General features: G+C 52.8%; 1 protein-coding gene across 4 annotated transcripts; it reads left to right on the top strand.

The window, feature by feature from the left end:
- The first annotated feature begins 1,603 nt into the window (after positions 1 to 1,603).
- Positions 1,604 to 8,774, top strand: TIMM50 (translocase of inner mitochondrial membrane 50). 4 transcript variants are annotated; one of them, XM_081516419.1, is made up of 11 exons: positions 1,604 to 1,735; positions 2,654 to 2,810; positions 3,339 to 3,370; positions 3,586 to 3,607; positions 5,307 to 5,365; positions 5,460 to 5,579; positions 5,951 to 6,055; positions 6,155 to 6,253; positions 6,897 to 7,053; positions 7,395 to 7,501; positions 8,563 to 8,774. In XM_081516419.1, exons 1-11 carry the CDS (start codon positions 1,628 to 1,630, stop codon positions 8,662 to 8,664), a joined length of 1,068 nt encoding a protein of 355 aa, XP_081372545.1. In that variant the 5' UTR covers positions 1,604 to 1,627; the 3' UTR covers positions 8,665 to 8,774. The 4 variants fall into 4 exon arrangements, with proteins under 4 accessions (XP_081372545.1, XP_081372547.1, XP_081372546.1 ...); XM_081516421.1 differs by having other exon boundaries at positions 1,604 to 2,046; XM_081516420.1 differs by lacking the exon at positions 3,586 to 3,607 and having other exon boundaries at positions 3,339 to 3,374.
- Positions 8,775 to 12,077: the final 3,303 nt, after the last annotated feature.

The raw sequence follows: 12,077 nt of genomic DNA, 5'->3' as shown, positions 1-12,077 counted from the left end.
AAGCCTCATCTAGAAAATGATACTCCCTGCCCCAGAGACTATTGAATGTATTAGAAGACACTGGACAGAGATTTTAGAACAGAGACTGCCATGTGATTGACAAAGTTACATCTAACTCATGCTTGAGTTGTGTTAAGTGAAAATCAGTCAGTATCCCTCTGCAAGGAGATCAAGCCAGTCAATTGTAAAGGAAATCAACCCTAAATATTCATTGGAAGGACGGATGCTGAAACTGAAGCTCCAATACTTTTGCCACCTGATGTGAAGAGCCGACTCAATAGAAGACCCTGATGCTGGCAAAGATTGAGAAGGGGATGACAGGACAAGATGGTTGGATGCCATCACTGACTCAATGGACATGAGTTTGAGCAAGCTCCAGGAGGTGGTGAAGGACAGGGAAGCCTGGCGTGCTGCAGTTCATGGAGTCACAAAGAGTTGGATACGACTGAGTGACCGAACAACAATCCCGCCACAAAATCTAAATAGGAGGAGGATCTATGGTGCAGCATTTGATGGTCCTTTCCCTTGAGTCCACCTAGCAGTAACATCAAAATTGCTGTAGCTTGTCTAAGGGCTTGGGTGTGGGGCTGGGGAGCAGTGTAGAGAATGGGACTTAGTACCTGAACCACCTTCGCTTTTCTCATTTGTTCACATGTCTTTTTACAAATGTAATATAACTTGTATTATATTAAAATAGTTCAAATGTTTTAAAAGATATGTCAGGAGCACCCATGTCTCCACCACGCAACTTAGGAGCCATCTGTGTACCAGATAAGAAGGACCAGTCCATTCCCCTCCAGAAGTAACATAACCCGAAAATTCTGTGTCTTTCGCCTAACTTCGTATGTTTACTACCTTAGTTGTTGCTGTTGTTTAGTTGCTCAGTCGTGTCTGACTCTTGTGACCGACCCCATGAACTGTAGCCCAGGTTCCTCTGACCATGGGATTTCCCAGGCAAGAATACTGGAGTGGGTTGTCATTTCCTTCTCCAGGGGATCTTCCCCACGCAGGGATGGAACCTGCGTCTCCTGCTTGTCAGGCGGATTCTTTACCACTGAGCCCCCGGAGAAGTCTTACTACCTTAGTATTTATCCCTAAATGCTGTGTGGTGATTTACACGTGGAAGATTCATCACGGCTCCCGTAGCCTCTAATTCACGGATTTCCTCTCAATACCCTAAGCCCGCAGCCGTTCGTCTGGTTGAGCCTCCATGAAACTGGCTGACTTTCCAGACCCAGTTTAAGAAACTCACGCAAGAAAGAGCTCGGAGAAGGGGAGGGAAGGCGGATAAGGCCTCTCGGTCGCTCGTGAGGAAGAACGTGTGTGAAGCTGGCTTTTAGTTTTTAGGACAAATCCAGCAGCAACTGGGTCCCTTCTTTATGGCCTCCGCTTGACCTTGGGCAGCGGGTGTCCAGCCCCGTCCTGTGGCGTGGGCCGTGGAACGCCCTCCGGCCTGAACAGGACGCCGCTCCGGGTGACTCCCAGCTCTAATTGGAGCGCCCGCAGCCCTTTGTCTCTCTCGAGCTCCCGTCCACCCGCCCCGCCCCTGCATCGCCATTGGCCGCGGCCCTGGCCTGGGGCGGGGAGGAGAGAGTGAGGAGGCGGGGCCGCGTGGCGTCAGCGCAAGATGGCGGCCTCGGCGGCGCTGTTTCTGCGATTGCGGAGCGGACTCTGGCAAGGCACGCGGGGGCTGTGTGCCAGGCTCGCGACGCCGCCCCCTCGGGCCCCGGACCAGGTGAGCAGGATGGGGTTGGCCCCCGGGTGCTGGGGCTCCTTCCTGGAGTTCCGGGCGGACCGGGGCCGCCCGGAACTTCTGGGACGCAGCACCTCAGGGTGCTGAATGGAACGCCACTGGCGTTTTGAGTCTTCCCCCCTTCCTGGGGTTGGCAGCCCTTGCTTCCCCGGGATAGATGCTTGGGGACTCAAGTGTGTCCTCTGAAGCTTACATCCTCTGGATCCCACCTCTTCTGGAACCCACCTTCTCGACCCCACGTGGGCGCCGGGGGAGGAGGGGTCACCTGTTCTCCTCTCTCGGTGGCTGTTCAGGTAATACTTGAGGGGGAGGGGCCCGGGACACTGGAGTCCCAGCCTGGCCTGTGTTGCTCGGGCTTCTGATTCGACCTTTCTCCATCTTGACAGAGACCCTGTCTTTCTGATCTCCGGGTCCATTACTTCTGTGTCCTGCTCCCCAGGTCCCAGCAAGAGATTGCCCCTCCCATCCGTCCCCCTCGATACGCCGCTACTGTGAGCTCCAGGCGTCCTGAGGACTTAACTCCCCGTCCTGTCTCCTTGTGTGTCCTTCAGTGCCTTGCTCCAGGAATCTTAGTCAGTGTTCAGTCTGGGTCCCTGGTCTTATCTCTCTGCCCTGCTTCCCTGCCCCCGCTCCGGGCCCTCCAATTTTCTGCCTGTAGGATCCTGGGCACTGGGCTTGTCATCTCTTGAACCCCAGGGGTCCTAGCTCCAGACAGTTTAGTTCTTGATCCTTCCGAGAGACCCAGTCTCCTGCCTGCCCCTCCAGGGACACAACACCTGGAGGCCATGTGGGTGTCCTCTTCCTGGCTCTCAACCTTGATTCTTCTCAGACCAGGGTGCTGGAACCACCCTGACCTTGTTTCTCGCCTGTCTTGGCCAACCTACCCCCTCTCAATTGCAGGCTGCAGAGATTGGGAGCCGAGCAGGCACTAAGGCCCAGATCCAAGGACCACAGCAGCAGAGAAGCTCAGAGGGTCCCAGCTATGCCAAAAAAGTCGCACTCTGGCTTGCTGGGCTACTCGGGGCTGGTGGGACCGTGAGCGTCATCTATATCTTCGGTGAGGGACATATTCCTGTCCCCCAGTTATGTTCTGTTGGCCCTCTAGTCTGCTGCGGGGACTTCCCCCTCTTTCCCCCTAAGGGCTTCACCCATCTTCGTTCCCTGGCTTCTCCCTCAATAAGGCAGCCTACTGGAACTTGAAAATGAGGGAAGTCCCCCTACTACCCCTCTACTCAAGGTTCTACTCTTTCTAGTTGGTTCCTGTACTAAGCTATAGGGAGTCAGTTTGAAGAGGGGAAAGGAGAGGCCTGGACCAGCCCCCTAAGCTACCTCTTCCTTTAGCACCCAAAGCTCCAGTCCTCCTTCTAGTCCCTTCATTCCTCAGAGGCCCAGGAGACCCTGCCCTAGCCCTCCTTGTCTCAGAGGCCCAGGTATTCTGGCTACCAGCCTGGTCCTTTCTCTCAGGAGACCATGCCTCTAGCCCCCTTCCCTCAGACCCAGGAGGCTAGGCCCTCTCCTCTCTTCCTCCCGTAAGTCCCAGGAGACCAGGTCTCAAGCTTCTCATTCATCACTATCTCCTTTGCAGGAAACAACTCTGTGGATGAAAATGGTGCCAAGGTGAGTGGGAGAGAGACCCAGAGGCCTTACCAGGGGTCGCATCCTGTGGATCTCCTCCCATCTGGTCTGTTCAGGCTCCTTTCTGGTCTGGAGTGAACCCTCCCTCCCAGGGACCTTTGCCTGCTCCTCCCAGGGCCCCAGAGATTCCTTGTCTGGATGTGATGGGGTTCTGCCTCTGCCATCCCAAACCTTTGTTTTTTCTCTCTACCTCCCAGATTCCCGATGAATTTGACAACGGTGAGTATACAAGCATATATTCTGGGGTCCCCTGATCCTCCCAACTGTGCCCTCCCCATTTGGTGGCCCCCCACTTCCATTGGGAGGTGGGGGAGTCAGCAGCTGTATGGCTTGCGGGGGAGGGGCATACAGAACTCCAGTCCCCTTCCCTGGCCCCTGAGCCCAGGAGCAGATGGTCAGGGACAGGGTGGGGAGGGGAAGAGGGGAATCCTGGGTAGGTGGGACTGCTTGGGGGAGAACTGGGCTTTCTCTGCCAGACACATGGCTTCCTGTGCCTTAGATCTGAGCATCTGCAGCCCCTCACCCCCTTCTTTATGACTGCCTCTCTTTCCCACCAGGCCTACCCCATCCAGCTCCTCATTTCCAAAACAATGCCTCCTTCCTCCCTCCCCTCCTTCTGATTAGCCGGCTTTTAGGGAGTTTCTGACAAATTGGATAGCAGAGGGGAGCTGCCAATTCTATCACACCTGGTCCTTCCCAAGAGAAATATAAAACTGGTAGGCCCAGAAAGCCACTTGTTTGTGCTGGGGATGTTAACAAGCCGGCATGTTATTATGTTGGTGTTTTAAACTCGGCAGGTAGGTAAGTATGCTATTTTAACTGGGCAGATGTAGAGTCATACTACTTTAAACAAGTCAACATATTGATTTAAGGTGGACAGGTAAACCTGTAGATTTAAAGTGTGTGTGTTCACTAGCTTAAGTGGTGTTTCAGTGTTTTGGTTTCAAAGACAGGTCTAGAGATAGTAGTTTAACTACACTAAGAATACCGTATTGAAATAGGGAGTCATGTAAGATTTCTGTTTTAAACTGGACTTGGTGTATTCCTTTAAACCAGGATTTGCTAACCTCAGCCATATTGATACCTTGGGTCATATAGTTCTTTGTCATAGAGGAGCGTTCTGTACATTGTAGGATGTTTAGCAGTGTCTTGGGTGTCTGTCCACTAGATGCCAGTATTGTGACAATCAAAAATGTCTCTAGACATTGTGAAGTTTCCTGGGAAGCGAGGAACAAAATTGCTTTTTAGTTGAGAACCAACTAGTTTAAAGTATATAGATGGTGTGCTAAGTTGCTTCAGTCGTGTCCAGCTCTTTGCGACCCTATGGACTGTAGCCTGCCAGGCTCCTCTGTCGATGGAATTCTGCAGGCAAGAATGCTGGAGAGGGTTGCTACGTCCTCCTCCAGGGGATCTTCCCTACCCAGGGATCGAACCTGAGTCTCTTATGTCTCCTGCATTGGAGATGGGTTCTTTACCACTAGTGCCACCTGGGAAGCCCATATAGATGTGTGTGTATATTTATCGTGGCTTACCTAGATTCCACATACTTGCTTAAAGTGGGCACACCTGGAGACCTAGAGGTTCAGAGTTGACAAAATATACTGCCATAATGTTAGCAGATTTATTTATACATATGTGGGACTTAAGTGGGCAGATACAACATTCTATTTTATACCTGGGGTGATGTGCGGATATAAGTATTCAGATTAAAACTTGACGGGTGAATAAAAACATTTGTTCCTACCTGGCAGTGGGTTATGTCATTCCCTTTTGCCTTGGTTCTTGGAAATGAGCTGTTTCAAACCAGGTGGGTGTTTTAGGCCTGTTTGTATCTGGTAGATAAATAAACCCCTGGTTTGCCCAGGGGGTTGAGCAGCGGCTTATCCTGGAATCCCTTTTTGCCCTGGTGTTCTCCTAGATCCAATTCTGGTACAGCAGTTGCGCCGGACATACAAATATTTCAAAGATTACAGACAGGTGAGCAGGAGCCCTAGGCCGCAGCCCCAGCCCACCCCTACCAGCCTCCCGCCCTCCTTGTCTGAGTGCCCAGACCTGGTCTCTCTTTTCACAGATGATCATTGAGCCCACCAGCCCCTGCCTTCTCCCAGACCCTCTGCGGGAGCCATACTACCAACCCCCATACACACTGGTCTTGGAGCTCACTGGCGTCCTCTTGCACCCTGAGTGGTCGGTGTGTCTTGGGGAAAGCAGCGGGTTGGGGACACCGCATAGGCCTGGGTGGCTGGCTTGTGGTGACATGGTCAAGAGCAGAGATGCTGGAGCCAGGCTGGGGTTCAGCCCCCGTTCTGCTCTGTGGTCTTGGGGAAGAGATGTCACCCCTCCTTGCCTTGCTTTCCTCACCTGTGCTGCTTCCCAGCCCGTAGGTTATTGCAAGTGTACCTTGGCACACAGTCAGTGCTAGAAGGGGGTCAGCTGTTATTGTGGGACCCAGACCTGCAGACTCCTAGACCCTCAGTCGTGGCCCATGGATCCCTCCACGAGCCACAGAGACGGGAGGGGATGCTCCGGGTCTCAGTGTGTCTGTTCTCACTGCATTTCCAGCTGGCCACTGGCTGGAGGTTTAAGAAGCGTCCAGGCATCGAGACCTTATTCCAGCAGCTTGCCCCTCTGTATGAAATTGTCATCTTTACGTCGGAGACTGGCATGGTGAGGGCCCGGGGCTGGGATAGGGTGGTTGACGTGGTAAGAGGTGAGGGAGAGCTGCAGGGCCTGGGCTCAGCCTGACCTCGTTCTTCCCACCCCCAGACTGCCTTTCCACTCATCGACAGCGTGGACCCCCACGGCTTCATCTCCTACCGCCTGTTCCGGGACGCCACGAGATACATGGATGGGCACCACGTTAAGGTGCCATGTGGGGGCCATAGTGGGCCTCTGGGATTTGGGGGAAGGCTGGCACTTGTTTGACTTGAGATCTGTTGCTGTGACTGGTGATAGGGGGTCCAGGAGTCTGTGGGGATGTGAAGTGGGTCTCTTTATGGGTCATTGTCCGAATACCCATGGGTCTTGATGTCTGTTGGGTTTCTGTCTTGGTGGGTCTAGGGGTCTGTGGAGTTTGTCAAGGTTCAGAGGGACATGGGTTGTAATGGAGGCGCGTGGAGGGTCTGTCTGGGTGCCTGTCTTTGTGTGACTCCATGTGTGTTGCTGTGGACCAGTCTGCACCTCTACTTGTGAGAGGTTCACAGACTTGGAGCCTGTTACAAACACCAGGGGCCCGTGGTTAAATGCACCAGTGCCCACCTCCCTCCCCAGGGAACCTCCGAATCAACCTGTGTGCCCGGCCTCGGGTCCAGGAGTCTGTGTGACTTGCTCCCCGCTCCCTGGAAGGTCGGGTGTCATCACCCCAGCCTGGTCCTCGAGAGGCCCTCTTGTGCTCTCAGCATGTCATACCAAGTGCACGTGTGGTCTGTCTGCCCCTCTCCCCCTCTTTGGTTTTCTGCCTGAAAGAGGAGGAGCACAGGCCTTGACCTGACCTTTCACCCACTTCCAGGACATTTCATGTCTGAATCGGGACCCGGCCCGAGTAGTGGTCGTGGACTGCAAGAAGGAAGCCTTCCGCCTACAGCCTTACAACGGCGTCGCCCTGCGGCCCTGGGATGGCAACTCCGATGACCGGGTCTTATTGGACCTGTCTGCCTTCCTCAAGAGTGAGGCTGACCCTTGACCTCCTAGCCCCTGACCCTGAAGCCCTTGACCCCCAAGAGGAATGATCAGTGCTTGATCCTGGCTTGTTTTTTATGGAAAACTGGGGATTTAAGATGCAGGAGATCCATAAGCATCTTGCGGTCTTTAGAAGCTTCCTAGAATGTTGGGGATGCTCTTCTGGAGTGGTTAGAGGATGCCCAGGAATGTTCAGGGGAGCCCTTTTAGGCTACTGAGAAGTGTGCATGTAACTCCAACCCCCACCCCCAAGTCTGCCCTTTACCCTTATGGGCCCCACCTCCCTCTGGCCTTCAGCCTGGCTGACCCCCACCTGCTGTGTCTGCAGCCATTGCTTTGAATGGTGTGGAGGATGTCCGAACCGTGCTGGAGCACTATGCCCTGGAGGAAGACCCACTGGAGGCTTTCAAACAGCGGCAAAGCCGGCTAGAGCAGGTGGGTGCTCAGATCCCCAGTGTGGGTGGGGGACGTCCCATCAGTTCCCCAGGCTCTTGATAGAGGAGCCCTGAAGCAAGATGTCTCCACTCTGGCTGTGTGACCTCATTACAAGGGCCTTCTCTTCCACACCACCCTTCCCAGAAGGCCGTTGTAATGAGGGGTGAATAGATCCTACAGGCTTCTCTGAGGATAGAAGGCGGGAAACAACAGGCATTTGAGATAGGTCCAGAGACCTTGAGGATTTCCCTGGTGGCTCAGATGGTAAAGAATCTGCCTGCAATGCAGGACTCCCAGTTTGATCTCTGGGTCAGGAAGATCCCATGGAGGAGGGAATGGCAACCCACTCCAGTATTCTTGCCTGGAGAATTCCATGGATAGAGGAGCCTGGCGGGCTACAGTCCACGGGGTAGCACAGAGTTGGATATGACTGAGCAACTAACACTTTTGTCTCTCTTTTCAGAGACCTTGATGTTCTGGGGGCCCTGGTATTTTGTGGGGTGGGAGTTTGGATCAGGTCTGAGAAGAGGGCTCCTTGGACACTTGGCCCGAGGTTTGGGCAAGTTCTGATGACCTTGGTATGATCCTCCTCATTTGTAGATGGGGTTAAGAATATAGATTGAGGAAGAGATTCCCAGGTATCTCGGCTCAGGTTTACCAGGTTTGGGGTTGTGTTCCTGGCTGGTGCTCCTGAGTGCACAAAGGAGGGATCCCTGGAGATTTGGGCGTGGCACCCCTCAGCATCCAGACAGGGGTCTTAGGGCTCAGGACTGGGCACCAGGCGCTCAGGGAGCAAGATGACCTCATCGGGGTAGGGCCTGGGCTAGGTCCCCAGGGTTCAGGGGACGGGGATCATGAGAGTACCTGGGATTTGAATCTGGGCTTCTGTGGCTCACAGCTGGCTTTTTCCAATGTGTGACCTCAGTCTTTGCAGTCTGGTCTCATCCTATGTCTGGGCTGGTGTTCTGAGATTGTGGGTGAAGGAGTCTGGGCTGGGCAGAGGTTTAAGGAAGGAGGTGGCCCTCAGGCTGACTCTGCTCTCTGTCTGCCCCCAACCCCAGGAGGAGCAGCAGCGCCTGGCCGAGCTCTCCAAATCCAGCAAGCAGAACCTCTTCTTCAGCTCTCTCACCAGCCGCTTGTGGCCTCGCTCTAAACAGCCCTGACCTCGGGGCCTCCGCAAACTCAGTGCCTGGGTTCCAGGCCCGAGGCCCAGCGCTCCCAGACCATGGCTTGGGCAACCACGTGTCCAATAAAGTTAATCCCAGACGCCACACTCCAGTGTCCAGAGGTCTCCAGATGGGCGCGTCAGGGTGCACTGGGGGACCTCATCCCACAGTGGCTGATCAGCTGCTGAGCATAGAGTGGGTGCTCTGGTGGATCAAGGTTGGTCTTTGACCCTGGCCTGGGAATCTGAAACCCTGGGCAGCACCCTGCCCTGCCTGTGTCTTCCTGTGTGCCGTGTGGTCTGCGCAAGTGCAACTGCCTCTTTGGCCCCGGACTCCCTGCGGAAAAAAGAGAAGACAGGATGGCACTGTGGGGTTGGAAGACAGGGAGCCGCCAGGCTGCTGCGTGAATGTATCAAGTGTGGGCTTGTGGGGCACCGTGGACCAGAGACGCCTCATGTCCAGCAGGCAGCTGCTGCCTGGCTCTGCCGGCTGGGGCCCTAATGTGGGCCTGGAGTTGATTGATCTTCTGATTTTTCAGTAGAAGCCAGGAAAGGGGATGTTTATGTTAAATCTCTCGGTTTTAAAATGTTGGCTCCTAACTCAGACAGACTGTAGCAGAACTCTGCAGGGGAACTTTCCACCATGTTTACCCCATGTACTGTCCATTGTAGCTGCCAGTGGCCATGGGGCCATGACGAACTTGAGATGTGGCAAGGGTAACTGAAGGATGAGATTCTTGTTTCTTTTTAATTAATTTAAATAGCCACCTGTGGCTCCTGGCTCCTGCATTGGACGACACATTTGGGTATCATTTAAGAGTATGAATTCCACACTTTGTTTTTGGAAGCACAGAGTCTCAACCACTGGACAGTCAGGCAAGTCCCTCCAGACTCTTGAATAATACCCAGATCCAAGTTCAGATCCCAGCTCGACCACTCTCTGACTTATGTGGTCATAAGCAAATGAGCAAGTTAACTTCTGCGCTCAGTGCCTCAATTTCCACATCTGTGAAATACTAGTACCTACCTCACAGGCTAGGCTTGAGGGTGGACTGAGACCCTTCACATAGACACTCAGATGGTAGCTGTGGGAACCTCGGAAGCACCTTTCTGCCTCCCTTTCCTCAGCTCTAAAGTGGGGGCGATGATAACACCTGTCTTAGTAGAGTGGTCGTGAGGAGTAAATGGGACAGCTCATGCTCAGACTGTGTGGATATTCAATGGAGCTTATTGTTGCCAGGCCATATTGGTTCTTCACAGGCTGAACTATCCTGTACCATTTTGGCAGGCCCCCTAGCCTCCTGCTCCAGCCAGCGTTTAGTGCTAATACTAGTTAAATACTTTTAGAAAGCCCTTCCCTGGTATTTGTTAAAATAATTAAAATGTATTTGAAACTGTGCGGGCCAGATTGAACTTCTGAACTCGAGTAGATTTTTTTTAAAAGCTCACAGATGTCTATAAAGAATTAAAAATTGCAATTCCCCATCCCCACCTTCAAGTATTACCATGAGATACACCATTTGTAATCCAAGAGAGAGTTTCCCAAAATCCAGGACACCCTAGCTTGAGGGCATCTGCAAGACTGAGGGAGGGCCTGTGTTTTTACACGTAGCTTTTGAGAGTCGGAAACTCCTAACTGAATGCAACATATCTGGGGCTTGTGGTCCTGGGGGGAGAGGATTGTGGACGGAGGGAGCCATTGCAAGTGAATGTTCACCTACCACAGGAGGTGACAACAGAACCTTCTGAACTAAGACTCAGATCTGTCCACCCACAGGGCATGAAAGGAGGAAGTACCTCTGTTCATTGGCCTTTAGCTCCTGAGAGTTAGGGCTAGCACTCTGTGGGCAGTGCTTCGGTCCAGTGGATTCTCCTAGGTGTTTTCCCCACCGCTGTGCTGGTTTGGGGATGGTGTGGTCAGTTCACACCTGCTCAAAGCTGGAGGGGAGGAGAGGGCATTTGACTCATGCCAGGTGGTCTCTGCCAGGAGACACTGCTCATGCAACGTGGCCTTGGGTGTTTATATTAAATGCTGGGGCTGCATTAGGGCATCCTTCAGTGGGCAGGTCTGGGCCAACATTAGGGCAGAATTCCCAGGTTGCACACCACTCACAAGCCATGTGACCCTGGGCAAGGTCAGCTTGCTCATTTATAAGAGGTTAATAATAGGACTTCTCTCAGCAAATCTGAGTACCAACTGCCAGGCCTCATTTTAGGCACAAGGGTACATCAGTGAACAAACAGAAAAAGCTCTGCTTTCTAGGTGATGTTTTCATGGAGAAGACAGAAAATAGTCTGATTGCTTGGGGTAAAATAAGTGCATAAAGAAAAGTATGATAAGGAGACAGAGTGGTTTGGGGACTGGAGTACTGTTTTAGATTGAATGGAACAGTCAGGGAAGACCTCCTGGAAGGGTGTATTTGAGCAGAGATCAGAATGAAATGAGGCAAACCATGGAGAGATCTGTGCCAGGCATGGTTACCCCAGGGCCTTTGCACTTGCTATTCTGTTTTCCTGAACTTTTTTTCTGAGATCCATAGGGCTCACTCCTTCCCCTCCTTTAGGTCTTTGCTCAGATGTCACCTCAGCATGACCTGTGCGCTCTAAGGTGGGCACATAAGGGAGAGTCCTAAATAGCTAAGAAGGTGCTTGGAAAGCCCTTAAAGTACACACGCAGACCTGAGAGAATTCACAGGAGACATGCCTAGCACAAACCCTCAATAAAGGCTGACGATTTTTACGATCTTTAAAATTTTTGAGCTGAATCAGACCTGGAATCTGTTACCTTTCTCAGTTATGATGCAGGCAGGAATTTGCCTTCTTCAGCGGCTTCTAATGGCTGTCCAAACTATTTGAATATCTCCTATGATGGGAGGCTCACTGCTCTACCTATCCCAGAAGAGGGCCTGATTTGCCTCCCAGTAACTGTGGTCCACAAGGTTCTATGACTTTGGGGCCACAGAACTTGTTGAGTAGGGAGAACGTGTCAGTCGGTCAGTCATGTCCAACTCTTTGCAGTCCCATGAACTGCCAGGTTCCTGTGTCCATGGGACTCTCCTGGAAAGATATTGGAGTGAGTAGCCATTCCCTTCTCCAGGGGATCTTTCCAATCCAGGGATCGAACCCAGGTCTCCTGCATTGCAGGCAGATTCTTTACCATCTGAGCCATCAGGGGGATGTGGTGGGAAGGCCTTAACTGTCAACCTTAGAATCTCAGAGGTCTGAAGGCACTGGGGAGCCATGGAGAGTCTGTGTAGGAGAGGGCCATATTCAGATGTGTGCTTAGAAAGACCTTATTAGCCAGAGTGGTTGGGGCTGGTATAGAGGAGTCATGGGGGGGGGTGGGTGGGCTGTGGGAACTCAGATGAGGTGCCTGATCCCCTTGGGGAGTATTAGGGAAGCCGTCCTACA

Source organism: Giraffa tippelskirchi, chromosome 7, assembly GCF_054371585.1.
Source record: "Giraffa tippelskirchi isolate mGirTip1 chromosome 7, T2T-mGirTip1v1.2.pri, whole genome shotgun sequence".
Classification (NCBI taxonomy): domain Eukaryota; kingdom Metazoa; phylum Chordata; class Mammalia; order Artiodactyla; family Giraffidae; genus Giraffa; species Giraffa tippelskirchi.
Note: the sequence above shows the minus strand (reverse complement) of the source record. Positions and strands in the feature narration are given on the sequence as shown.

Coding starts and splice junctions, on each gene's coding strand:
- TIMM50 (XM_081516419.1), top strand. CDS start 1,628: ATGGCGGCCTCGGCGGCGCTGTTTCTGCGATTGCGGAGCGGACTCTGG. Junction 7,054..7,394: donor CCTGTCTGCCTTCCTCAAGA/GTGAGGCTGACC, acceptor CTGTGTCTGCAG/CCATTGCTTTGAATGGTGTG. Junction 7,502..8,562: donor GGCAAAGCCGGCTAGAGCAG/GTGGGTGCTCAG, acceptor CCCCAACCCCAG/GAGGAGCAGCAGCGCCTGGC.